This window comes from Morone saxatilis, unplaced genomic scaffold (genome assembly GCF_004916995.1).
Source record: "Morone saxatilis isolate NCDOM2014 unplaced genomic scaffold, NCSU_SB_2.0 Contig21, whole genome shotgun sequence".
Taxonomy (NCBI): domain Eukaryota; kingdom Metazoa; phylum Chordata; class Actinopteri; family Moronidae; genus Morone; species Morone saxatilis.
Window position 1 is genome coordinate 11,973,291 of NW_023339774.1, and position 24,968 is coordinate 11,998,258.

The 24,968-nt window shown below is 40.2% G+C and overlaps 2 protein-coding genes across 2 annotated transcripts; one reads left to right on the forward strand and one right to left on the reverse strand.

Annotated features, from left to right (window-relative positions):
* The first annotated feature begins 1,543 nt into the window (after nucleotides 1–1,543).
* LOC118332272 (glycolipid transfer protein-like) lies at nucleotides 1,544–3,740 on the forward strand. Its single transcript, XM_035667462.1, has 5 exons — nucleotides 1,544–1,749; nucleotides 2,200–2,258; nucleotides 2,374–2,507; nucleotides 2,612–2,762; nucleotides 2,968–3,740. The coding sequence occupies exons 1-5, from the start codon at nucleotides 1,647–1,649 to the stop codon at nucleotides 3,148–3,150; spliced, it is 630 nt and encodes a 209-aa protein (XP_035523355.1). The 5' UTR covers nucleotides 1,544–1,646; the 3' UTR covers nucleotides 3,151–3,740.
* A 1,755-nt stretch (nucleotides 3,741–5,495) lies between these two features.
* On the reverse strand, nucleotides 5,496–24,968 carry LOC118332312 (protein FAM222A). The gene is made up of 3 exons (XM_035667528.1): nucleotides 24,692–24,968; nucleotides 16,723–16,891; nucleotides 5,496–8,098 (listed from the first exon to the last, which is right to left on the reverse strand). Exons 2-3 carry the CDS (start codon nucleotides 16,850–16,852, stop codon nucleotides 6,696–6,698), a joined length of 1,533 nt encoding a protein of 510 aa, XP_035523421.1. The 5' UTR covers nucleotides 16,853–16,891; nucleotides 24,692–24,968; the 3' UTR covers nucleotides 5,496–6,695.

Sequence of the window (24,968 nt, forward strand, 5' to 3'; positions counted from 1 at the left end):
GAGAGAGAGAGAAAGAAAAAGAGATGGCCTCAATGGCCTGTGTGAAATCCATTTTGAATCAATTTTAATAGCATTATGCAAATATATAAGATGTATGTATCCATGTAATTCTTTATCAAAATAACCCAAATGCTATTCTATTTATAAACTGTATGTCATACCTCTAAGAAAATATCAATGTTTATTTTCATAAGCTTTTGTTTAACATGATGCTCCTCACAGACTAACTTTTTGTTCTGAGGTTTGGGACGTCTCAGCTGGCAATAAGTTATAGGCAACCTGTGATCACTGTTTATTTGATGTGGTGCTCCAGTGTGTTAGATGCTGCCTGTGGTCAAATACGTACAGCTATGGTTTACAATCACTGATAAAGTATATGTGCCCTCAAACTTAGAATACCTGTTTGTAGAACTTGGGTCTAATGTGTCACTTGTTGTAAGCCAGATAAGTTTGAACCTGGGGGTGGAAAGAGAAGAATGCCCTGCACGCGTTGAGTGCCGCCAATTCAATATTACTCTAGAAGTAAGATTACCTGTGTTTGAATGTATTCAATGAAAAGTAGAACGTATTTTGTTTGAAGACGGTTATGAATGACAGTTACTAGGTCAGCATGATAGCAACTGTAACCATTTCAATATAAATATGCTTTCTCTTGAGCAATCTGTCCAATCCAGTGATTATTTCTAAAGTGGCGGAGGTCTTAGGATGTCAGAGAAAAAATCAACTGCATCTCACAGCCTTCATTGTTTTAATATATATATATTTTGCATGGTGATCTTAAGAGAACTAGCCATGTCTTGTGATTAGCCATGAATTCTTTTTTAATTTACATTTTCAACTGATGCAATCTTCTAAATGCAAAACTATACCTTATGTAACTACAAACAGCCACTGTAGTTTAATGGTAAATGCTAAAATGTAGTGTAACAGTACCTCAAGTAGAGACCAGTCACTATGCCCATGGTACTGCAACATCTGTGGAAAGCTTGCTAACATTAGCCACCATAAGCTAGTGGTCATACCAGACCAAGTAAAGCCCTTGAGTGTATTGCATTGAGCAATGGTGCATGTTATTGCTTATGAGTGCAACTTTTCATTTGGAAGAGGAAGAATGTGTTATTTCTTCTTTTTCAAAAGTTGCATTATGACTCTTTAAATCTTTATTTCAAACCAAACATGATTTATCTGTGAGAGCATTACATAGGCTATTAAACCTAATTAAGTCACCTAAAATAATATTTAATTATTGCAAAACTTAAATGAGAATATAGCTTTTAAGACGATGGGTTTATTTAAAAAAAAAAAAAATAAGTGTGTGTATTCATGAATCTTTCCACCCCTGGTTCTAACCCTGACATTGAATTACCTGTAACTTATAGCCTCCCACTGCCTGTGTGGTAGGAAACAATCCCTGCCTTAGGTATAATAAAGTATAATTCATACCTCAACTAGCTCATTGTCCTGTTCGTTTGTGTGTGTGTGTGTGTGACTTCCACCTGTTGGAGGCAGACAGAGAGAGGAGCTGGTGACGTTTCCCCACCCATCTGAAGAGAAACGAGTTCCGGGTTCTTTCCAGCCGAGAGCTGCTCGCGACTGCTTCTGCTTTTTTGTTTGTTTGTTGTTGTTTATATCACGGCGTTCACACCATGTCTCTTTTGCTGGATAACCAATTCAAAGAGCTGCCTCCCGACAAGTCCGTAGACACAAAGTTATTCCTGGAGGCTGTCTCTCACCTCCCTTCATTTTTCGGTGAGTATACCTCCACCTGAACTCGATACTCGGCGCTGTGTGTGTGTGTGTGTGTGTGTGTGTGTGTGTGTGTGTGTGTGTCGCTGTCACGCACCACACTAGTCTGACTTGTTCCTCATTAAATGTTGGTTCAAGAAATGACTGGTGTGATAGCAGGAGCCGGGTTATGTCACACAGCAGTGGTGAGTAAGAGAGAGCGGGCTGGTTCACGGTGGTGGGTCTGAACCAGCTGCGGCCATACAGCCTATAGAGAAACTCTTTGTTTACTCATTGCACAGAGCACACATTGACCTCATTGTGCCTTAACCGTGCATTCACTGCACTTCTGCCCCCCCAACCTCTGTTTGTAACTAATGGCTGGCTTGTATTCATCCTACCCGCGTTTGAGCCAGGGCCATACAGTCATTCATATTTTATCGCTTTGCTCTCAAATGTCTGTTTCCCTTTCAGACTGCTTGGGATCAAAAGTATTTTCAATCATCAAATCGGACATTAATGGCAATATAACGGTGAGATACAGATCTGTGTGTGTGTGTGTGTGTGTGTGCGCCTCTGCTAGTGCACTGGTGAAGTTTTCATGCCGGTGCAGCTGCTACAACTCAACCCAAAATGTGCATGTTTCAGAAAATTAGAGCCGTATATGTTAAGGATCCTGCAAAGTATGTGACCCTGGAGGACATCGTGGTGTCTGAGCGAGAAGCCCACCCAGCAGAGTGGCCTAAAGTTGGAGCAACATTAGCTCTGATGTGGCTGAAAAGGTGAGCACTCGATGTTACATGTCACCCTGTATGTTGTACTGCTGAACAGAAGCAGACGAGACAGGCTTTTTTTGTTTGTTTGTAATACTGCATGTCTCCTGCAGGGGTCTCCGTTTCATACAGATCCTGCTGCAGAGTTTGGCAGATGGAGAAATGGATGAGAACAACCCCAACCTAATTCGGGTTAATGTCACCAAAGCCTATGAACATGCGCTGAAGAAATACCATGGCTGGATTGTTCAGAAGATTTTCAATGTGCGGAAATTCCCCGTATCTTTTATTTTTAATCATTCATTGTGATATAATAGGAAGGAGTGGACAACATCAATATATAATAGCTGATTTGAAGCTGTGGTTTGTGTTAAAAAGGAAGCATTTCTGTTATTTTGTCTGCCAAGAAACCCCATATTTTATGCTGTTGCATTACATTTGACATGTCCTTTTTTTTTGTCCATTGCAGGCAGCATTAATTGCAGCTCCCTACAGATCAAACTTCCTCAAGGCTCTTTCAAAAGGGGAGGAAGTGAAAGAGGAGGACTGTCTGGAAAATGTGCGTCAGTTCCTGGTTAATTACACAACCACTGTAGATGCCATCTACGACATGTACGGAAATCTGAACGCAGAGCTGGACTACACTGTTTGATGTCCCAAGGAAGGACACAACTGGACTGGATGCGGAGGAGTGTCCTGCAGCATTACGCTATCTGTTAGACAAGTCCAGTTTTTAATGGGACTGTTTTATTTTTTTCTCTTCAGTGTGGTATTTATTGCTTTGATTATGCCTTACTTACTATTACACTGTGTATTTGGTCTCAAAGTACATGCCTTAACAGATTGTTTTTGTTCTTGTACAGAATTTCAAGTAATTTCCTGATTGTCACAGCACAGCACTCTTATGCATATTTATGTTTTATTGTGTGGTTTGCTGCTGTATTTATGACATTAACAGGTGGCTTTCACCTGTTCCATCAAGAGAAGAATACAAGACTAACATTATTACAGGAAGCCATTTTTTTTGGTTAATGCCTCTCATTCAGATGTTCTCTGCCTCCTGAGCCCTGTTACCCAGTAGTCATTTTAAATTTTAACGACCCATTTCAGTTGTGTATTTATAGCTGGAATCCACTTAGTGCCTTGGTGTTACTAAAGAAATACACTATTTTCAAATTCAGAATTCATATATTTGCAATTGTATTTCACCTACAAAATAAAATGTCTGAGTTCTGAGATCTATACCTTCCTGGAGTTTGTGGTGTGTCTTGTGTTGAATAAGAAGGTGTGGTCAAGTTTTTTTTTTTTTTTTTTGTAATGTTCTGTGGCTTATTTTGTTCCTATTTATATATATATATAGTCTTAACCGACCTAACTTCCTTTTACACAAACATAATGTCAGACAATATTTTTGAAATTAAGAGACAGCACATGATGTGCACATTTATTAATCTCTTATGAGATACATATTTTCTGTATGGATATTTATTGATGGGATGTTTGTTTCTGGATGACTTAAATCAAACTATAATCAAATGTGTTCTTAAAATCATGAAATTTTTTCTATGACTTCAAATAAAAAATGTGTTTCAACTCAGTTGAATGATTAACAACTAAAAATCTGCAGTTCATAAAATATACTCTAGGTGGCAATATTTACTTTGTCACTTAGGTTCACTTTTGTGGTGCAGTTAGTGCATGAATTGTTTGAAAATTATGTCTAGGAATGGAAATCATACTCTATATGCAATGTAAACACAGTTCCAGTCTTTGCCAATGGTAATTTGAGTTTAGAGTGGGTTTGTTCATTTCTCTGCGAATATTTTTGAGGCTGATTGCTGAAAACATGTTAATGCCTTTGATTCCGAAAATACATTTTTTCAAACATCAGCAGTAAATTGGAGGAAAATCCCCTGTCTTCTTCATGTCTCCTAATCCCCCAGATCAACCAGCCTCTTCCTCTGCCCAGTCTTACTTATCTGAAGTGTGTCCCAGAGGCTGGAGTGGCTCTGGTTCCTCTCCCAGAGGAGCCGAGCCTGAGCTAATCATCTCTGAGCGAGAGCAAGGGGAGCATGTCTGTAATCCTGTAGGTTTATCAGCAGAGCGGCCTGGCCTGTCCTCACTGATAGATAGGATGGAAAAGCTCCAAGCGAAGTCAGGACACAATAGGCTAAAGACAGGAAATCATTTACCACAATGCCTCAATGACAAAGCCACTGACCTTTAACTCTGAAGTATTTGTTACATGCAATGAGGTAATCAATTGAATATTGTTTTATTCCCAACAGTGCATCTAATGCCATTATTCACGCCATCTAGGTTATTTGTTTTGTAATAGACTACTTAAAATGGGTTTGGATTTTATGCGTATGGTGACCTAAACCACATTACTGCTATAGCATCCAATTTAGGAAGACAAATGAAGCAAAATAAGAGGTGCAGCAGGCGCACCACCATCTAAGATTAGCAATTCAATAGCTGGGTAACAGCAAGCCCATTTCTACATAATGTGAACAGTAATATTCTTGTTGTCAAGAAAGCATGTCTTTTTCATACATAAATGTAATATAAGAGAAGGGGAAAGCCTGTACATTTTTATTTACATATAAGTATATTGAAGTATTCAACGGCTCCTGCCTTAAGCGTTGGCCATCCATCTAGAATAACATAATTCATAATGATAATAAAATTAGCACTTTCAACTTCCATCATTTATATAGGAACCAGTCCAATATATTTCAGCTAAAGATTGACTTACATCATATTATAAACCTCCAGTGAAAAGATAGATCTTAATAAAATGAGATCTATGACTGAAAAAACGAGACTTGCCTGGTGGTTAAGCCTTAAATCCCTTTGCAATAAAACCAGAAAAATGTCTCATCTTTCCACAACTGCTTTATCATTCATGAATATAATCAAACCGTCTTCTCAGCTGCATGTCTGCCAGATCATAACTAATGATGTGTAATAACACAAACTATTTGCTGGGTTTAGAAAATTTCATTTACTTGACAATCCTTATTAAGAAGAGGCAAAAAAGGGTGAGGGATTAGGGTCATACATTGCAAAATGTAGGTATTTCAACAAAATACTTCATGGAGAGCGCTCACGTGTTCATATATAATAATTGCACTTTATAATTATAGACAGTTTGCCATATAACTCAACAGGCTGACATAAATAAATAGTATTACAGAACCAGTGCAGACACACAAAGAACTACTCAGTCATACATCACACCATCAGAGATAATATAGCCCTACAAAGAACATATTGTAAGTGATTCAGGTGGCACTCCATCATACCCAGGTGTTGTGTAACAGTGTCACAACCATCGGGAGAAAGAAAAAAAACATAATTTCATTCAAGAAGAATGTGCACACAACCTCTTAAAATTAAAAACAATTGCAAACAAAAATACAACCCAAGGGTGCATCTTGCTTGGCCTGAATTGCCACAGTGTTGATTTGGATATGCAACAGTCCTAATACAATGTGCTGAGCATGACAACAATGAATCAATTAAAATGTTAAATTACATAACTTGAATGACTGCAAAAAAATTAAAGAAAAATAGGTTCACATTTGTATGCAAATGATCAAAATATTTCCCCAAACAGTGGCCAGGAAATTTGCATCATATAGCAGAAGCTCAGGTGCTGTTTATGTAACTGAAAAGTGGACAAAAGGTTCAGTTAATAATTAAGGAAGTGTTCCCTCTGAAATAAGAAGCCATTTTGTTGTAAAAATATACAATATATTCACAAAAACTGTTACTGGTGATCATTCCCAGATTCAAGTAAATGTTTTAGAAGGGTACCAATACAGTTCCACAAGTTTCCATTTTTATAAAGGCCTACAGAAGAACCACCTGCAAAATATACAGTCCATGTTGAAATGTAATGGGGAATTCTGATTAGGTGCTCAGCATCAGTATTAAATGAGGAACAGCAGACATATTTGATGGCCATTTAAGATATAAAAATAAAACATGAAAAGTCAATAATAAACCTGTATCTTAAGTCATGATTATCATTTACCTTTTCAGGCTTATAACGCGAAGCCTTTTACAAATACAGTACATGCACAGACTAAAAAGGCATGTCTCATTCTCATAGATGTCTGAACTGACACACTTCCATCGTCTATAAAAGGTTTGTCACTTCTGCGCCCTGTTTTGTGGCAGCGCCACGTCTTATCTGTAGACAGGGAGCTGGATGTGGGTTTGCTGGTGGTGCTCCAGTAGTTGAGGCATCCCCATGGCTTCGTACCCACGGCCCAGCATGCGCTCTTTGATGCAGGGAGGGTGGATCTCACTGATGAGGCACTCCAGAGACTGCAGGCTGCTGCTAAGTACTGCAGCGTGGCACAGGCTAGAACTAGGCAGCCCACAACAGAGGTTTTGGTCTGTGCTGTAGGCCTGGGTATGAGGAGGGAGGGGAGGGTGGAGCTGCGGCTGGAGGCGCTGCGGGTGGTGGTGTTGGTGGCGGTTTGGGTGGAGGTGGGGGTGGGAGAGCCCCAGATCTCTAGGCCTGGCTGCGCATGTACCCGTTGCCAGCACCTGAGAAGTAAAACAGTCGCTAGTAGGGGTGGCCACAACGCCGTCCCAGAGAGGTGCGAAGTACTGTCCGACTGAGAACTCTCCCTGCATGGCGGCACAGTTCAGAGAGGAGGTGCTGAGTCGCTCCTGCCCAGCACGCACACTGGCAGGATGCGGTCTATACGACAGCTGCGAGGAGCACCTCAAAGGGAGGCAGGTTTCAGGAGGCTGGCCAGCCTCTGCTGTTCTGTGCCCCTGAGCACTGTTACTCACTCTGTACATCCTCACTGCTCCCTGCTGATAGGACTGCTGCTGCTGCTGCATTAGATGTTTATGCTGCCACACTGTGTAGTCTCCTTTCTCTAGGTACCCAGCTTTGGCTATGTCTGCACTCTGTGTAGGTATCACCGCCCCCGTGAATGCCAGACTGCTTTGGGGCGGCACTCCCAGGACAAAGTCTGAGTCCGAATGTGCCACTGCAGCCACAGCCTGCAGAGAGGGGCTGGCTCGAGCCTCTCCCCCCAGCTGCAGGGCCTGGCTGTGGGGAACTCTGCTCATCTGCCTCATCAGGCTTTGAACCTCTGCCAGCTCAGACTGGGGGGCCAGGCTCTGATCTCCGGAGGCCATGCCTGCGCTAGAACAAAGTGTCTCAATAGGAACATCAGGGGGCTTACATGAGCTTATATGATAGGCCTTATGCCCATGTCTGACTGTGTAGCCATTATTCAGAGGATTATTATACGGTGCCACAGAAATCTGGGTGTTTGCATGTTTAGTCCTTCTGCCCTCAGAGTTTTTCACCACACCTTTGACCACCACAGAGGCTTTGACGACAGCCAATAAACCCTGATAGCCTCCTGAGAACGGCTGTGAATAGGGGCTATAGCGTGGGCCTGTGGTGTCTAAGCCATTGACTGTTTTGTTAAGCTGTTTATGTTGTGGCACCCGGACGTCAGATGGAAAGATTTTGATGGACAGCGGGCTGTTGGCGGTCTTCTGGGCAAAAGCGTCCAACTCTGCAGGAGAAGGGTACCGAGAAATCATGGAGGCTGGCTCGCCTGAGAAAGGAAGCAGACAGAAACAAGCGATTAGTCTACAAGCAGCCCAGAAAATATTGTATTTTATGATTTCTGCTCTATTTATTTCTCCTTTCAATCTCAAACCTGTTTTAGGGAATAATGGCAGACATCAATATGACGTTTAAACTCATTTTAAGGTGGGAAACACCTCCAGCACTGTTTGATCAGTGTTTAATGAAATTAATTCAGACTTAGTTCAACCCAAAATTAGTTTACCTTGGGAAATCAAAAGATGGGAAGTGGCAACAGCAGAGGGGAGAGGACCTAATTTTACTGAAATGGCTCCAATGAGATTCATTAGATGACATTTAGCAGCTAAACCACAGCAGGAGCAGCCAAGTGGAAGCTGAATTTGGTAGACTGATTGTAGTAACTGTAAATATTTCCAAAAGGATATTTTTTGTAGTTTCTTTAAGAAAATAGATTATTAATTGGAACACACCTCAAGCACAGCTAAATGTTAACAGTCTTCCTAGCTGATACACCACACATAGTTTTGGTTGTTTCTCAATAACCTTGCAATCATTCAAGCGTCACCAGTTCCTGCCTATGAAATTCTGTCCCACTTTCTGCTTTTATAAACCTAAACTGATTCTACTGTAAAAGCTTGGAGCCTAAACTGTCAAGAAAAAGTTGATGCAGATGGAAAAAGAGCAATCACCAAGCGCTGCCGATTGAATTGTGTGCGGGAAAAGCTGATGGGACAAACTAAGATTGGATTTAAACACTATTATTCAGGCAATTTCATGGCTGCTTAACTCCTAGCGACAAAAGGAAAGGTGGAAAAGGCGCCCCATTTAAAAACAATAAATCACCTGGTAGAAATTACCGCCACCTTTCAGACTGACACTTTTATGGAATTCTTGACATGAAAAGAAAAGGTGCTGAAATTAACCTAGATCAGGCTTTAAGTCGGTGGAAATCATAGCAGGCAAAAGAACAAGGCTGTAATCTGCAATAAAAGGACGAAAAATAAAAACAAAACACTTCATTTCATTTTCAATAACAAAACCAATTCCAGCTATGCAGGGGAGAGCTCACTTGTTGTTCCCATTTGAAATTGATTTGGGAGTTCATTTCATTTCAGGCCTACAGTGAGCCTCCCGACTGTGAAAATGATTCAATCTACAAGATCCATCTCATGAAAGAAATAAATTGGGTGTTTAAAATGGAGGAAAGAGGTAAGGTGGAGTGTTCAATCCATCCAGCAATCTCCCAGCGGAGTAGAAGAAACAGCACACCATGGTGCCAGGAGCATGAATGAATTCTACAGAGAAATACAACAAAGCAAAACACTGCTTATTATGTATCACTGTGTAGGGCTGCTATAGAGAACCCTGACATCTGCAATGTTGGAGAGGTGTTTTACACTGTATATAACATCAAGATTTGAGCTCTCTCTTCTCTGGTTTCCCATGATCCCTCTCATGGAGTAAGTGGTAACAGGGGAAAAACAAAAAAAGCACCAGCATTGACATCCTGTACAAAAAAAAAATCCTGTGTCTATTTTCTTCCTTGGATAACATTGCTCAATTACCAAAGATAGATCATTTAATGGGGGGAAAAAAAAAAATCATTTTTAGACGTTCAGTAAAATGTCAGTATCGAGCTCTGCACGCTGCGATTGACTTGCTGTTCCACAAACACTTCAAACACTTTGAATGCTAACACATCTTCACAGGGTGTCTGATATTGTTAGTCCAGAGATTACAGCCCTGTCAGAGCCATGGAGACACAACACAGCTGCACTTCCCACTGTGGCTGCCTTAATGTGGCACTATGGAAACCTCATTAGCAAATAGGCCTTCCCCATTCCGAATTCACATATTTATCATCGGATGACCACTACTGTGTGCCGTATGCATGAAAAAAAAAAAGGGGGCTCATTTTAGCTGATCCTGACAGAAGCCCAGCTGATGAATAATGTGACATTAAAACTGAGACACCATCACCAGCAATAAAACGGCTCTAAATTACAACCAGAGGCAATTGTTTCAATCTTGAGGATTTTAATGCCAATCAGTGGTGTTAAATGTCAGTAAACTGAGCGCAGCACATCATGTTTACCACTCAGTAGTGGCTTTCCTAAAGCGTGTGGTAGTAGTCATAAAAGTATATCTTGAAGTCATTCTTCACGAAATTAGTTCATTTCACTAGGCCTTCCTGCAAAACATACCCAAGTCAAACCAAAAAAGTGTTGTTCATTAATTACAATTTGGCACTATGAAAGCTAAAATTCCCTCTAAAGGTGCCAAGAAGGTAAGAGCCCACGATGTAGAGGCTGCTGTCTCTAAACACGCGGACCCATGCATACTAGTCAAAGTGATAACTGTGGCGTGCATAAAGGATTGCTTCATGGTTCTCTGTAGGTAACCAAGGAGGTAATTTGCACACTCCCAAATCAGGACAAGTCTTTATTAGAAAGCTTTTGCTGTGCATTGTGCCCTTTTAAAAGAGCTGGTGCAGTTTGAAACATGTGCAATCAATCACTCTCAGCTCATTTTGGCCTTTATGCTGAAAACAAGCAAACAAGTAAAAATGTGCAAATGTAGCCAGCTCCCCCGCCCCTCAAACTTTGTACTTAGGATACAATAATTATATTCAGTCAGCTATTTGGCTCTTTTAAATCTTTTTTCTCTTTTAAATATATGAGCCAGTAAATTAGTAAATATTTTCACCTCGCAGATGGAAATGTCTAAACTACAAAGTAGCTGTATATGATTCCTTTAATCTGCCTATTGCCTTTAGGAGATTAGATTATTCATGTTGTTCTTAAAGTAGGTTTGCATTAATGCAGGCTTTTTTTCAGCGAGAATCAGCACATAGACCAGAGGAAATGGACTTAATTTGAGACAAAAAATGAGATCATTAAAGAAGAAAAACTAATTCTGATACATAAAACTATGTTTATTTTCTATATTATGTATTTTTCTTATATTATATTCTTAATGATTTTCTCTTACTATTAAAATACAAATGTGGAAAGGACCATTACTGTTTGAACTTCTCTCAGCTCAATCATATTAATGTATTTAATTCTATTACAAATATAAATAAAAAAACATTAACAAGTGGTCCGTTTCTCCTTTAGACTGTCAACTACACATTTCTTAATGACATGCTTTCCTGTCTCTTTTTATTGAGAGGCCCTGCAGTCAGTCACATAACAAAATTCAGTGGTGTAAAGTAAAGATGAGAAATGAAAACAAATATGAGGCTGTTCACATGACAACGGGGGAAATGGCAGCTGTGTGTTGTCAGGTAAGGAATGGCAGAGAGATAATTAGCGGTCTGACCTTAAGCACTTAATCACCCTGAACCTGCAGACTGCACGCTGTTTCACTCTTCAGCCCTAACAGAGAGCACAGGAGCAGAGGCAGACGGGGGAAGGAAAAAAAAAAGCACAGAAAATAACAGCCACTTTCACTTTGCAAGCAAGAGGGCATCATGCAGTGCTTACAAATTTTAATTTCTGACCCTTAACATTTTTTCCCCTGCTTGCTTTTAGACAGGGATGATTGAAGTACGTTACGTAGGTTTGAAAAGCTTGTTTGCATTTTTCTTTTCCTCAAAAAAAAAAATCTGCATAATGACACTGATGTGTGATGCACCTACAACGCTAGATTGATAGATTTAATGGTCCCGCTAGTCAGGCTTGAATGTTTTCTCGGTTGGAAGGGGCCCCACACATTAAACATGCTGCTCAACTGTTGTGGCACCATGCTGAGTGAAACTGGCACACTTTCACAGGAAACACCTAATCCTGATTTCCTCTTTCCATGCAGGGGACATGCATGGAAAGAAACAGTTGGGGGTGGGGGGAGGCAATTATAAACTCTCAATCACCACTAAGCCTAAGTTATTATGTGTGTGTGTGTTTGTGTGCACATGTGTTTTTGACTTAAAGAAAGATTTTTTTTATAAATATTAGCATAAAAATATTTTGGAGGGATAAAACATTGGGTACTTAGCATACTGTGGTATATATATGGTCTTTCATAACCCTGATTCCACCCCCATACAATCCCACTCAATGCTTTCTGCCACTTTAAACTGGCTAATCTTTTTCCCGTGGTCACACTTGAAGCCATTTTTCCTCCCAGATTAGAGCGGAGACCTCATTGTTTTGGAGCAGTTTGAGTTAATCACTAATTTATGGGCAAAACAAGCCCCAGAGGCAGGGCTGAAAACGGCAGTTGGAAAAGCTCATTGCGTTTCCAAAACCACAGCTTCCAACCATTTCATACCCAGAGGGCCAACATAAGGAAATAATTTGAATGACCACTACGCATAATTCCCATGAGACAAACCTACAAATTCACAAATTATTCCTTGTTAATATCCATACATGTTGGTAGAGCTGCCAGGCAAAAATCTCACGGGCCTTTGATGTTATTCTGAAGACGTATCGTGAATACTTTTGTGAGATAACATGTTTACTCCAGTCAAAGCCACAGCAGGAACATGGCCCTGAGAACATAATAACACAAGTGCTTCTCAGCAGGCATAAACACGTGTTTACCACCAATAATCCTGATATTTAAAATACTCTGGCCTACCTTAATAACCAGGGCTGAGCACATTCACAATGCATTTGAAACCTATGTGTCTGTTACCATGACAACCTCATCTATGCACCCAGTTGGCCCAATAAGCCCAGTCATTAGAACCATGTAATTAATTGGCCCTGACTTTATTCATCTCTTTGAGACAAGCTTCTGCAGTTGACTATCTGCTGGTTAGACAGAGAAATAACACCAAGTGGCTACATTTTCCTCCTAATTTAGGCCACAAATTGTAAATAAAAGTATGTTGTTTATTTATTTACATCATTTATATCATTATATGCTAATTATAGTAAACGGTAATAGATTACTTCCGTCAATTTCCAACTTCCAATCACATTTCAAGCAAACATTTAGTCAATAAAAAATGACCACTAGGTGGAACATAAAAAAGGGGATATGGCTACATAAAAATGTAAGGTGAGAGGTGAACTACAACTGCCCAGGTGTATTTCGGTAAGAAACATCTAATCACAGAAATACAATTCTGTTATATGCACAACTCATTGTGGTTAGAAGCTAAGAGTTATGTTGTTGATAAAATTATGAATACAATCTTCAAATTTGGGGTAAACCTTGGATGAATTCACCAACTGCAGCAGCTGTGTTTTGTTGCCACCTGCAACAATGAAGCATTTTGAATTTTGCTGGGTATTGTAGTGCTGTCAGCCATGCCAAACTGATCAACAAAATATGATCTCTCAGAAACCAAAAAAATGGATGGCCATAACATGAACCTATAGGGCTATTACATGATTTGTGTTTCAATTCAGTATATCATTGAAAGATAATTTTGAAATGGGAATATTGGAAGAAAGCACTCCCAGAACCAGCCCCACTTTGCAACTATGTGGTGAGTGTGTGCAAACAAGCATATTTACTTATCCAGCAGACACACAGTAACATGGAGTTGTGTTTCTGGCCACCTGGTGAATTAAAGTGCAATATTCTTCTCTAATCTCTTCTTTTAGCTCTGTTTTGGTCTACCAACTCCCGAAACAAATATCTGGGTTTTTATTGTTAGCTCGCTAAATATTTGACAGTTATCACCAGCTAGTAATGTTGGGCTGAAAGAAGCTAAAAAGCTCAGAGTTATAATAGAAATTCACCAGCTTTGTCAGTGAATGACCCCTTTCACATGAGAGTCCTTTGACTTTGTAAATAAAAAAATATTGATTAATAAGTTCAATAAGTATTATCACAAGTAAGAGATGCAGTATCATAAGCTTATCTTTTGTCTTAGAAAAGCATTCATATTTATCTCCTAAAAGAAGGTTAATGCCCAAATGTGGTTTATTCAACCTAGGGACCCAGAGGACCATGAGTGAAGTGGAAAAAGTGCAAAAGACACTGGTCATGCTGACACCAGAACGTACGCTCTTAAATCTCACTTCCACTAGCCGCTCTATTCACAACCTTCTTCTGCTAACACACAAAAATATAAATTCATTCACCCCATTTTTACATGCCTCCCTCGTTCCATGTCAGTAATCTCTACATGAAGAGTGCTCACAGAATAGAGTAACCTCAGGGTTGAACACTTAGTTATGTGTGTGCTTGAAGAGGCTCCGGCGAATACTCCTTTGCACCAGTGTCACTCCTCATTTGTTTCTGTGCTGCTTGGCCCAGCTTGGGCAAAGTTTCCCCACTCAAAGCCGACCCGAACACAGGCCGGCAGCGTGGGAAAGAGCGTTCCCAGCCCCTGCTTTCAAGCGGTATAGCAGAGAGGAGAACAGCTCTCATTCACTCTCATCACATAATTCCTAACACTCAGAAATCTTTCACATGGGTTTATATGGCTGAGAGCTTTCATGTCTTCCATTTTCAGCTAAAAATGAAAATGGCCTTCAAAAGTGTAGTGCAGTCTAAAGACGGCCCCCATTTAACACAATCCAACAACGACTCATTTAATGAAGAAGCCTGGGCCACACAGGCTGAGCTCCCATCAGCAGTCTATTCCCTGTGGTTGTGCTTAAAATGTCAGGCTAGAGCTGGAGGGTGCTGCACTACGCACAGTCGCAGTACATAAAACTTAAGGGGGAGGAAAAGGCCCTGCAGGTAAACAGGATGAGAAATGCACCCCTGGTTCTGCCTGAGGCAAACTAGGCCCTTCTGTTCCAGCGTTTAGCAGACAAGTGCTCCATTGATTCCCAATTAATATTTAATAGCAGAAAAGATAAAGAGGGAGAAATATGGGAGATGAGGAGATTGAGATTAAGAGGGGGAGACTGAGAATTTGTGAGTAGAGTTAGATACACATTGTTTGGCTACAAGCATGTAAAAGGGAAATATAATAATGCAAAACACCATCCACGCTTTTTGTCAATTAACTACACTTTGTCACACCACCACACAGGTGTTTTCACTTATTTTTTGCTGATTAGGCCTCGTCTCGGGATTATGTGGGTTTTTAAACACTGCACTTGACTGACATCTTCCTGTTAGTCTCGCTGCACCTGTTAAATCAAGGGAACTTTTATGTTCCTTTAAAGTATATGGAGTTTAGTGACCTCAGAAAACTCCAAGCACAGTTTCATCCAACTTCAACCTGAGAACAGGTCTAATTATTCAGCTTTTAATTGAAAACACCTGTATGCATGTCCAGGTGTTAGGCTAAGTGGTATTTGAAATCTGATAATTGCAGGGTGATTAAATCTGAAAATAATGTTGTGTCTTCTATGCTTTATATATTTCCCAAATACACATTTACTATGCAATAATTTGTTTATGGAAGATTAGACTTTGTATAGTAGTATGTTTCATGATGAATGAACAAAGGTATCCTTTATGAGAGTATATGCACAGGCTCATACGAATGATCTGGCAACACTATCAGACAGATAAGATTATCCTGAATACTGCCCTGCTCTGCAGATAAAAGGTGCACATATGTCATACAGACTAAGCTAACATTGATAGTCAAATTATGGTGATTCTGTCCCAGTAAAATCTGAATGGACACTGTTACTGGTCAATATTTGCATGCTCCTACTTTCTATGAGACCACAGTCTGTCCCATACTGTTTCATTTCATTTATAACGATCCTTTGTTAGCTACTGCAGTGTGGTAGCTATCCTCCCATGCATCCAAATAAAACACATTATGACAGCACAGGCTTAAAACAACAGTAACATTCCACACTGCAACACCTCTACCAAAGGAAAGTAAAACATCTTTAAAGGACCGAATAATTTATGATGTTTTATGGTTACATACACTCATAAGACTGTAATACACATCCAGCTGAACCATTAAACTGTAAGTAGTTATAGATCTTCAATATAGCTTCAAACCAGACCCAGCAAAGAAATATAAGACATCAGCAAATCTTTAAAGCAATCGTGAAAAGGAAACCACAGCAGAATAACTTCATTTGTGGTACTATGATCTCATTATGTGAATCTAGACTGTCCAGGAAGAAAAACACTGTGCAATTGGGAACACTGCACAAATAATATGGACATGGAGTAACCTACATAAAAGAAAGCAGTATCAGGCCAAGAACAAAATCAGCAAACATGTCGCATTTAATCAATTAATTGAAAGAAATCTAATCACAAATGTCAATCCAGGTTAGACACAAAGTCAGCCTTTCAGTGAATGCAGTATAATCAGTCAAGATGAAGGTCACACAACACTGACATGGAGCACTTTCTGCACAAAATGTGAACATCATTAGTAACCCTGTATGAGAGAGTTGATTAACTCTGTAATTTCAGAGTCCACTTTGACCTGCACGCATTTGCACTGCAGGAGCACACTGATTAGCAGCCAAATTAACAGGCATCATCATCACCATCATCACCATCATCATCATCAGGAGGCCCATTATTTTTAATTCACCTGAAATCTCAGCACACCGCTAAAACAATGCATGCATGTATGTGCGCTTGGAGACGACAAGGTCAATCTGAACATGATTGATTAAAATGTAACTCAGGAACATGACCAACTATCCTTCTATTTACCAGTATTTTCTATTTCAGACTGTCTGTATAGTACTTGCTGTCTGTCCTCTTTGTGTGTCATAAACTCACCTTTGTGGGTGCACGGCTGCAGTGGTGGTACTGACAGCAGTAATGGCGGTGGTGGGACATCAAGGCTTTTGGGTGTGCAGGCTAGACGCTGTGATGAGAGAGTCTGCCGTCTCTGGATACAGGCCAGCATGATAGTTCACTAGGGCTGCACACAGCCTGGGTTAACCTGCTAGAATGAAGAACAAAAAACATTTTTACTCTAAGGTCAATACTGTTAACACCAACTGAAATGTTGATTGAACAAGACTAAGAGTCTACAGCAACGTTAGCCATGAATGTTTGTACCAAATTTCATCACAAACAAACCAGAAGAGATATTTCAGTCCGGACCAAAGTGGTGGAACAACCGTCAGACAGTGAATGCCACATTGATTACCCCACCAGTTCTGTCCGCAATAGGTATGTTTTGGATTTGGAGTTCTTGTGATTGCATAGTTAGGCCACACAGTTTTGAGGATCACTGGAAAAAAAAGTAGATGCCAACTTTTAGTTTGGATCAAAACATCGAATTATACGTAATACATTTGAACTCTTGCATCAAACAGTTTGATGTTGGAAGAAAACTGCAAGCTTGCTGGTAGAGAACACAAAAAAACCCAATAGGAGGCTCTCCTCTTTCAAAAATACATTTTCCCGTTACTTCAGTAGTTTACATATCTAAAACTCTGAAACCACTTGTGTCCTTTTACCCTATCAGAATTCAGAAACCCCTTTTTGAACTGCTGAAATTTTGCATTCAAAAAAGTAATATCACTTAATAAACGACTCCTTCTGCTCCTTCCTCCTGGTTGTTATGATGTTTTTTCCTGTTATCAACCTTGCCCTGTCAGTTGCAATCACACAGATCATTTTCAAGGCCTCCTGTAGCCTCAGGCTGCGTGTTTCAATTTGTAACTATCCCTGAGACCTGCGTTTATTTTTCTATACATTTATGGCCGCATTGATCAGCAGAGAAAGCCAAAAGCAACTCACTCCCTAAAATAGGCTGTGCTGTTTGCAGAGTTAAGTATTGTCAGAGGAAATGAGAGGCTGTGTCTAAAGAAGAAGGCAGCTGTGCTGATTGAAGCAATCATTCTGAAGATAAATCCAGGCACTGAGGGAATCTTTCAGTCGTAATCGCATTTGACATTCTCTTTGATTATCTGAAAGAGTCACCAAATCTGAATGCTAGCACTGCAAAACTAAAAAACCCGGGGCTACCGTAAAAGACTTACTTACTGTATGTGAGTCGGGTATCTTGTAGACAAACCCAACTGCAATCTATGCAATAAAAATCAGAGGCTTATAGCTTATTAATAGTTAATCAATTACAAATTGAAAGAATGCACTAGTTCCCAACAAGGTTAATATAAGCCTGCAGCATACAGCTGTCAGATTGCTCCTTTTTCTTTAAGGTTGTAAGGTTCTTTTGGATTTTTGCTTTCATTTCTCCCTCAGGGTCCTGAGGGCAGCTAAAGCGAGTCAAACACAGAACAGAGTGTTCAGTGACGAGCTGCAGAAACATGATTACCTTCGCCTCAGAAAGAAGAAGAGACTGAGTGGCGTTCATTTTACTCAGGTGCCAAAAAAAAAAAAAGATTCCCTCACTCTTCCCTTTCTTCTGTACCCGCTCCCCTCCTCCGCTCAACATCTGTCCCTCGGTGACAAGCCCACTTCAAACTGCTCAGTGCAACCTGTCTTGTCTGAGCACACACACACACACGAAGAGCTAAAAGCCTCAATATGGTCAGATTCCATTTTGAAAATAATGGCAATTTCTCAACAACCCTTCCATTACCACTCATTTGTCAAGAGGGAGGTGCTGAAAACACAGAAGAGAACACAAGGGAGAAAAAAGGTATCTCCAGGGAAATCCCGTCACTAGCAGAAAATGAGGCATGAATTGGAATACCTTCCATTACTCCCATAATTTACAGCTGAAATAAAATACATCAAGGAAGGCATTATAATTCAAAGAGAGGCCAGCATTGGTTTAAAGAAAGAAAAGTTTCACTGAAAGCAGAAAAGCGGGAGCGAGAAATGATGCATAAAGTGCAAGTAATGATGGTTTCTTTCATCCTGCTATCTAAATTTTAAATTTAAAAGAGATTTTATGAAAACTTAAGCTTAAAAATTGCCTCCTCGCTCTTCAGTGGAATTACCAGAAAAGGGGGAAGAGAGATATGAGATCAAAGAGATCCCAGAATGCAAGATATTATCTAGGCTAAGTTCTCAAGCAATATCAATTCTCCAGCCCTCCATAGAAGGTTTTGCTCGACAAAAAATGTCTTTCTTACAATGTTATATCAAGCCATCTCAGGATAGATTATTCTCCTATAGTGAAATAATGCAGAAATTAAGTACATGCCAACTACAAAGTAATTGTCAAGCAACTTAAAAATGGCAGTATGTAGCATAGTTAAACTCTAACTTTGGCAAATAAGGTCAACGATCTTTGTCATTAACATAATGGCCAATGTTACTCCCTTCCAAGCCGGTTTTCATTACATTAGAGGTTATAAATCAGATGTCTCTCCCTATACTCCCCATGTCTTACAAGTTCATGTATTCAAGGACTTTTCTAACATGCATAATAAGAAAAGGGAGCACGTTGCAAGTTAATGCTGCAAGGACGTCTAATCCCAGCCACTCTCAGGTGACACCCATACAGCTGATAAGCAGCATGATGTGGACCACTGAGGGCCCGCTGGGGAGATAAAGACCTTGTGCTCTGCAGTCCATCTGTCCCCCCAATGGTTTTTTGATAAGGATGTCTAGGCAAATAAATCTATTTTTCAAGCCTCTTTCCTCATCATAGACAGTGCAAGAGAGAGAGAGTGCAAAATGCATTTTCTCTTGTTTCGTGTCCTGGGGATCCAGGGAACTTTGTGAGAACATAAGGTCAACTGAAGACCATGAGATACGTGATGGAGAGACTTTATAATGGTTGCTTAAGTTTAACAGGCAGGTGCCTTAAACTGAATTATAATTACATCTGTTCAACAAAAAAAAAAAAAAAGGTATCCTTCAGCTACTGATAGATTGCCATCAAACTAACATCATTCATATTTATGTAGTAAATGGAAACCTGGCTTAAGTTAAGCTCCTCACAATCTAGGCTATGTGGATCATATTTCTTGAGATAACAAAGCTATGATTACCCAGAAAATACACGACTATGTTTAAACAAAATTCAAAATGCAGCGTGCCTTGCTTTTCACCTGTTTGGCTGTAACAAAGCGGCAGCACAAGAATATCCATCAAAGCCAGAAAAAGACCTAAATTATACAGAGACTCAGACAAGAGCATCTGTCTGACCTTCTGGAGTCTTTTATGACTTCGTGCAGCATCAAGGGTCAGAGCGAAGATGGAGGCAAATTGCAAAGAGAGCCTCCCTCTCAACAAACATGAAACACACAGGAAAAAAAAAAAAAAGATACACACTGGCTCTTCACACACACACCCTCACCCTGCCACATTCATTCACACACACACACACCCCTCCCTAGCGGAGCCATCTCAGCTCCTGTTAGCAGTTCTCAGAATCCTCAGTTAATAATTAGATGATAATGAAAAAGGTTTAAGACGAGCACCCTTTTCACTCTCAGGGGTGGATTAGCATGTGAGTGCTATGCTAATGTTTGTCCTTCTTTCCACTTAGAAACAAGCAAAGGGGAAAGCGCACAGAAGCAATAAGAAAAAGAATAAAGAAAAGAAAGAAGGTCAATAAATATTTAACAAAGAGCAATCGGTCATTACAGAAGAGAAAAAGCAGTGTCTCTCCTTGAATGAGCACGAAAATAATTAATTGTATATTACATATCGCTTTTATACTGTCTTCAAGGTAGGCAGTGCAGGAACCTGTCTAAGTAATGGAGACCAGACAAGTAGTCTGACATACAGACGCAATTAGACAGCAGTGCTGCTGCAGCTGCTGGATTCATCTCTATACACCCCATACACATACACACACACACACACACACACACCACACCAACACACACACAGGGGCTCACAACCCCCTCCATACATTTTTAAATAGAATCTCTATTACTGTCTGTCGATTAGCCGATAAGAGCTTGCCTGGTTAAAATTCTATAATAGTTTGCATAATTGGTATCAGAGCAGCATATAAGAGGGACCCAGATTTCTCTCTTCTCCTTCTCTGTAGAAAAAGAAAAAGAGGACACAAAGGTTCACATACAGGATAACCAAACAACCCGGAGCTTCTGTGCTCCGCACTGCAAGAACACTCGAGGCCCGAGGCTGATAACAATGAGCCTCATTTCCATTGAGATTAGCTCCTGTAAAAGGTATTACAACAGTGTTAAAAAGCGTTCCCTATACAATTCATGCACAAGCACAAAATTTATGTAAATACGATGGCCAGGCAATATTCAGACAGATGTCCAGAGCATTCAGTTGGGTGTAAATCATATAGCGTTAATGGCTGAGTGTCTGGGGAAAAAAACATTAACATTTCAATTTTGCTTATGCAAAATTTTGTGTAGCCATCACAAGACAGTTTTGTTACAATAAAGCTAGGAGCGCTTAAGAAACGCTAAAAATCACCTCAATTATATAACAAACATCGCCAATTCTCAACTCTCAAACTCACTACTGCAAAGACACCTCACTTCATATAAATAACTATAATTTTTTAAAATTGAAATAAACTACATATGAACTATGAAAAGTCTTAAGGGAGTAAGAATAAATGCACATCGCTTTCATTAGGAACATTCTCAAACAATATTGTCAGCGCAATTTAACATCTGACACGGCAGCAACAAATGCTTTGAAATGAATGACAGCCCAACTCTTTGGGATCAGAGCTTGCACCATTAATTTCAGCAGCGGCAGCAGCCACAGCTAATGCAAGCATGAAGTATTTGCCTATGAGGTTTACACTTTTGACAAACAATTAATCATTTACTTTGGAGTTAATATAGGCCATTTGTGTAAGTCAGTCTTTCAAAACAGCATTGGTATGAGGATTGTTGAATATCTGGTTTTTCCTTTTGAGCACATTTTTCTCTGCCCAGCTTCCATTTGTGTAAAATGCTCTATAATGCCAAGGGGAAATGGCTGGTGGGGATACATATTGTATAATTCGGCTATGCCACATCATATTTCTGGAATTATAGGAACACAAGAGACAAGAGGTCATACACTGCGTTTTTTTGGAATAACAGTCTTTCTGACTTTATATATGTAGACAGATGCTGAGAGCAAATTTAGCCACTAATCCAAAGCTCCACAATTAAGTCTTATCTTGGAGAACAGCCTGGTAGGGGAGTAGAAAGCCTTGGACTGACCCAAATCTGCCCTTGCTTACAGATGGAGCCAAGGTAAAAGAAACACACCGCATGGGGTTTAAGTCTGGCCAATGCCAAGGTAGCATTAGAGGGTAAACAGAGCCTTATCTTATCCCAGTATGCGCACCGAGACACACTGTCAAAGAGCTATGGGTATGCTGTCCAGTCTTTACAAAACCTTGACTTCAAAGACAACAGATGCTGAAAGAGTGAGATGAAGGTTTTGTGGAAAGATAAGTTCTTTGATTTGAATTTAATGTTGACATGTGTTGGTCAACTCAGGTATGGATGGAATCATAAAACCATAAAAGGAGGACAAAAGGTACAGAAAAAATTACTTTATGTTACTAAAACACTCCCCCAACCCCCCCAAGCCCTGTCCTCTGGCTGTTTGCTTTACTGTTACACTGTTCAGGGTCACTGATTCCTTCATGCCATTAAAATCTTCAAGCAAACATGAAACTCATTAGAAACTGGATGGCCGTATGTCTCTAATGTGGGAGATAACCTAATGATACGCTCTCTACCATGCATCACAGAAACATCAAAATGTTCTGGGAGAAAAAAAAAAAAAAAAAGAGGGTCTTTGATCTCTGGACCAACTAAAAAATGTCATCATCTCTCTGCCTTTCTATTTAGGGCAAATGATGATACATCAATTTCAATTTGGCAGTCTTAATCATTAATTCAAAGTAATGACTGAGACCCATCATGTAGACAAAATAAAGACTGGAGCTCCAAAGAACCAGTCATTGGCCCTCCCTGATGACCTCAGAGGCCCAGTCCTTAACCTTCCACCCTTAACCCCCGCCTCACTACCCCCTTCATCCTATTGCAGTGAAAAGACCAATTAGACAGATTTCAAAAGATAGCAGGCTGCCTGTAATTACACATGACATCTCTTAGCAGATAAAGCAACATCTTATCAATCAGTCTCCCAACCATATAACTCACTGTACACTTAACTGGCCTTGCATGTGAAGCTGCGGATGACACGGCAGAAAAAAAAGACATGACCTTAATCAGCCCTTGTACTGGCCTGGGTAATAGTCATCCAAGAAAAGGTCATTCTCGTGGTGAGCCGTTTCCTCCATTCAGTAATTCGGTAGGCATGGAGATTGAGTGAGCCTGGGGAAACTTCACAATAAATCAGAGCTCAGCTTCGCTCCTGAGAAAACAAAGGGAAGCAGGCAGCCAAATGACAAATCCCTTCTCTTCACAGAGTTGGAATTACTGCTGGGGTGTGATGTGAGATCAGAGGGAAACCCCCATGGGATACCTGCACATTGACGGCTCATAACAGGACGCAGTTTATAGGCCTCTCAAACAAGTTCGGGCCCAAGCAAAGCACATTGCGAAAAAGCAAAACCATATATGAATATGTCATTGAGACTAGTTACGTTTAACAGTCTATAATTCAAGCACACAGTAGCGTCTAGAATATATGCCAAGAAGAACACGCACTAAACATCCAGCGGGTAAGTAAAAGTACTTGAACTGCAGATTTTAGAGTGAATGAAGCCAACGAATACACTTTATGATGAAAGGGGCGTGAGGCACTAAAATGTTTATTATGACGCTGTGGTAAATCAAAGGCCACAATGCCATGATTTAAATAGGTTTATAGGAAAGAAAGATAAGCTTATTCCTGATAGTCACGTGCCTTAAAATGAAAAAGGGGGGGTGGGGTTGATGTATTTTTCTCCTTTGGTCACAAAATAGCTAGGAAAAAAAAAAGGAGAGGACAATAAAACACCAAATTGCAGCTTTTTTTTTTCTTCTTCTCTGCCTCTGGTGGGAAGCTGTGACATCCCATCTCTCTGGGTAATAAAGGATCTGGCACAGGCAGGAAAAAGCATGCAGGGTAGAATTTCACACCTGGCCAATAATCTATAGGCCCCCTCTGCTGAGGCTAACCTTCAACCTCGGCTGCCACCGGTGCAGTGAGGTGCGATGATCCCACCTCCGGCTTCTAGACAATAGAAATGGAAACCTTCAGAGGCAGCCCTGAATGACCGATAATATACTTCAAAGCACTTCCCGTATCCACTGAGATGCTGACATATAAAGCGCCTTTCACTGCGCGCAGAGCCATCATTCAGACAAAGATGTTATCTGAGGATGACAAAGATGAGACTGCAACAGTTTTGAGAGAGAAAAATGATCATTCAGAAACTACAGATGTTTGTTATGCAAATGTTTCTTGGCCTGCAATCCCTAATATAAAATATAACAGTTTGATTCATTTTTAGTGAATAATCTGCCATTAAATGAATTATACTACACTGAATATAAATTACAAACCTTGGGTGGACTCGGCCCATAGAAATACACATTGGCTAATAGCAGGACAGTGATATATGAAGGGCGCTCCTATCCATTAGTGCGCACTGGGCATCTTTCATCACTTTAGCCCTGTCGACCTAAAATCAATGCAGAGATTCAGACACCATACATTGAAGCATCTCTACACCCCTTAATATGTTTATCTTACTCTCTTATTGTCACGTAATTACACAGACACCGTTTTAAAAAAAAAAAAACTAAAATAATTCAGCTGGTACAACTGAGCAATCAAAACATTTTCTGCACTGTGAAACATTTTCAACGAGCCCACACAGCGTCCCCCTAAACATTACGAAGGGAATAATGAAACATAATCAATGTCTTACAGAGTTTTCTCTTATCATAAGGCTTGTTTATCTTTGGTTCGCCACGGCTGATTGGTTGTTCTCCTGCTCGGAAGGCGTATTTCCTCTGCAAAAGCAATTTGGCCACAGATTTCGCGATGCGCAGTGGAGACCTCCGGAGATATATCCATGGATGAAGCCGGCTCCATTAACTGCACTTCCTCGACATATTCAACACTCTTGTAGCAGATAATTTCACCGATTACGGTTTTCGGTGCAGCTTGTGTCTCATCCCGGCCGCCGACCGAGCAGTGTGTGC

Excerpts from the sequence above, each read along its gene's own strand:
- LOC118332272 (XM_035667462.1), top strand. The coding sequence starts at position 1,647 with ATGTCTCTTTTGCTGGATAACCAATTCAAAGAGCTGCCTCCCGACAAG. Across the intron at positions 1,750-2,199 it reads TCACCTCCCTTCATTTTTCG|ACTGCTTGGGATCAAAAGTA; the intron begins GTGAGTATACCT and ends TTTCCCTTTCAG. Across the intron at positions 2,763-2,967 it reads TTGTTCAGAAGATTTTCAAT|GCAGCATTAATTGCAGCTCC; the intron begins GTGCGGAAATTC and ends TGTCCATTGCAG.
- LOC118332312 (XM_035667528.1), bottom strand. The coding sequence starts at position 16,852 with ATGCTGGCCTGTATCCAGAGACGGCAGACTCTCTCATCACAGCGTCTA. Across the intron at positions 8,099-16,722 it reads GCAGCCGTGCACCCACAAAG|GCGAGCCAGCCTCCATGATT; the intron begins GTGAGTTTATGA and ends TTCCTTTCTCAG.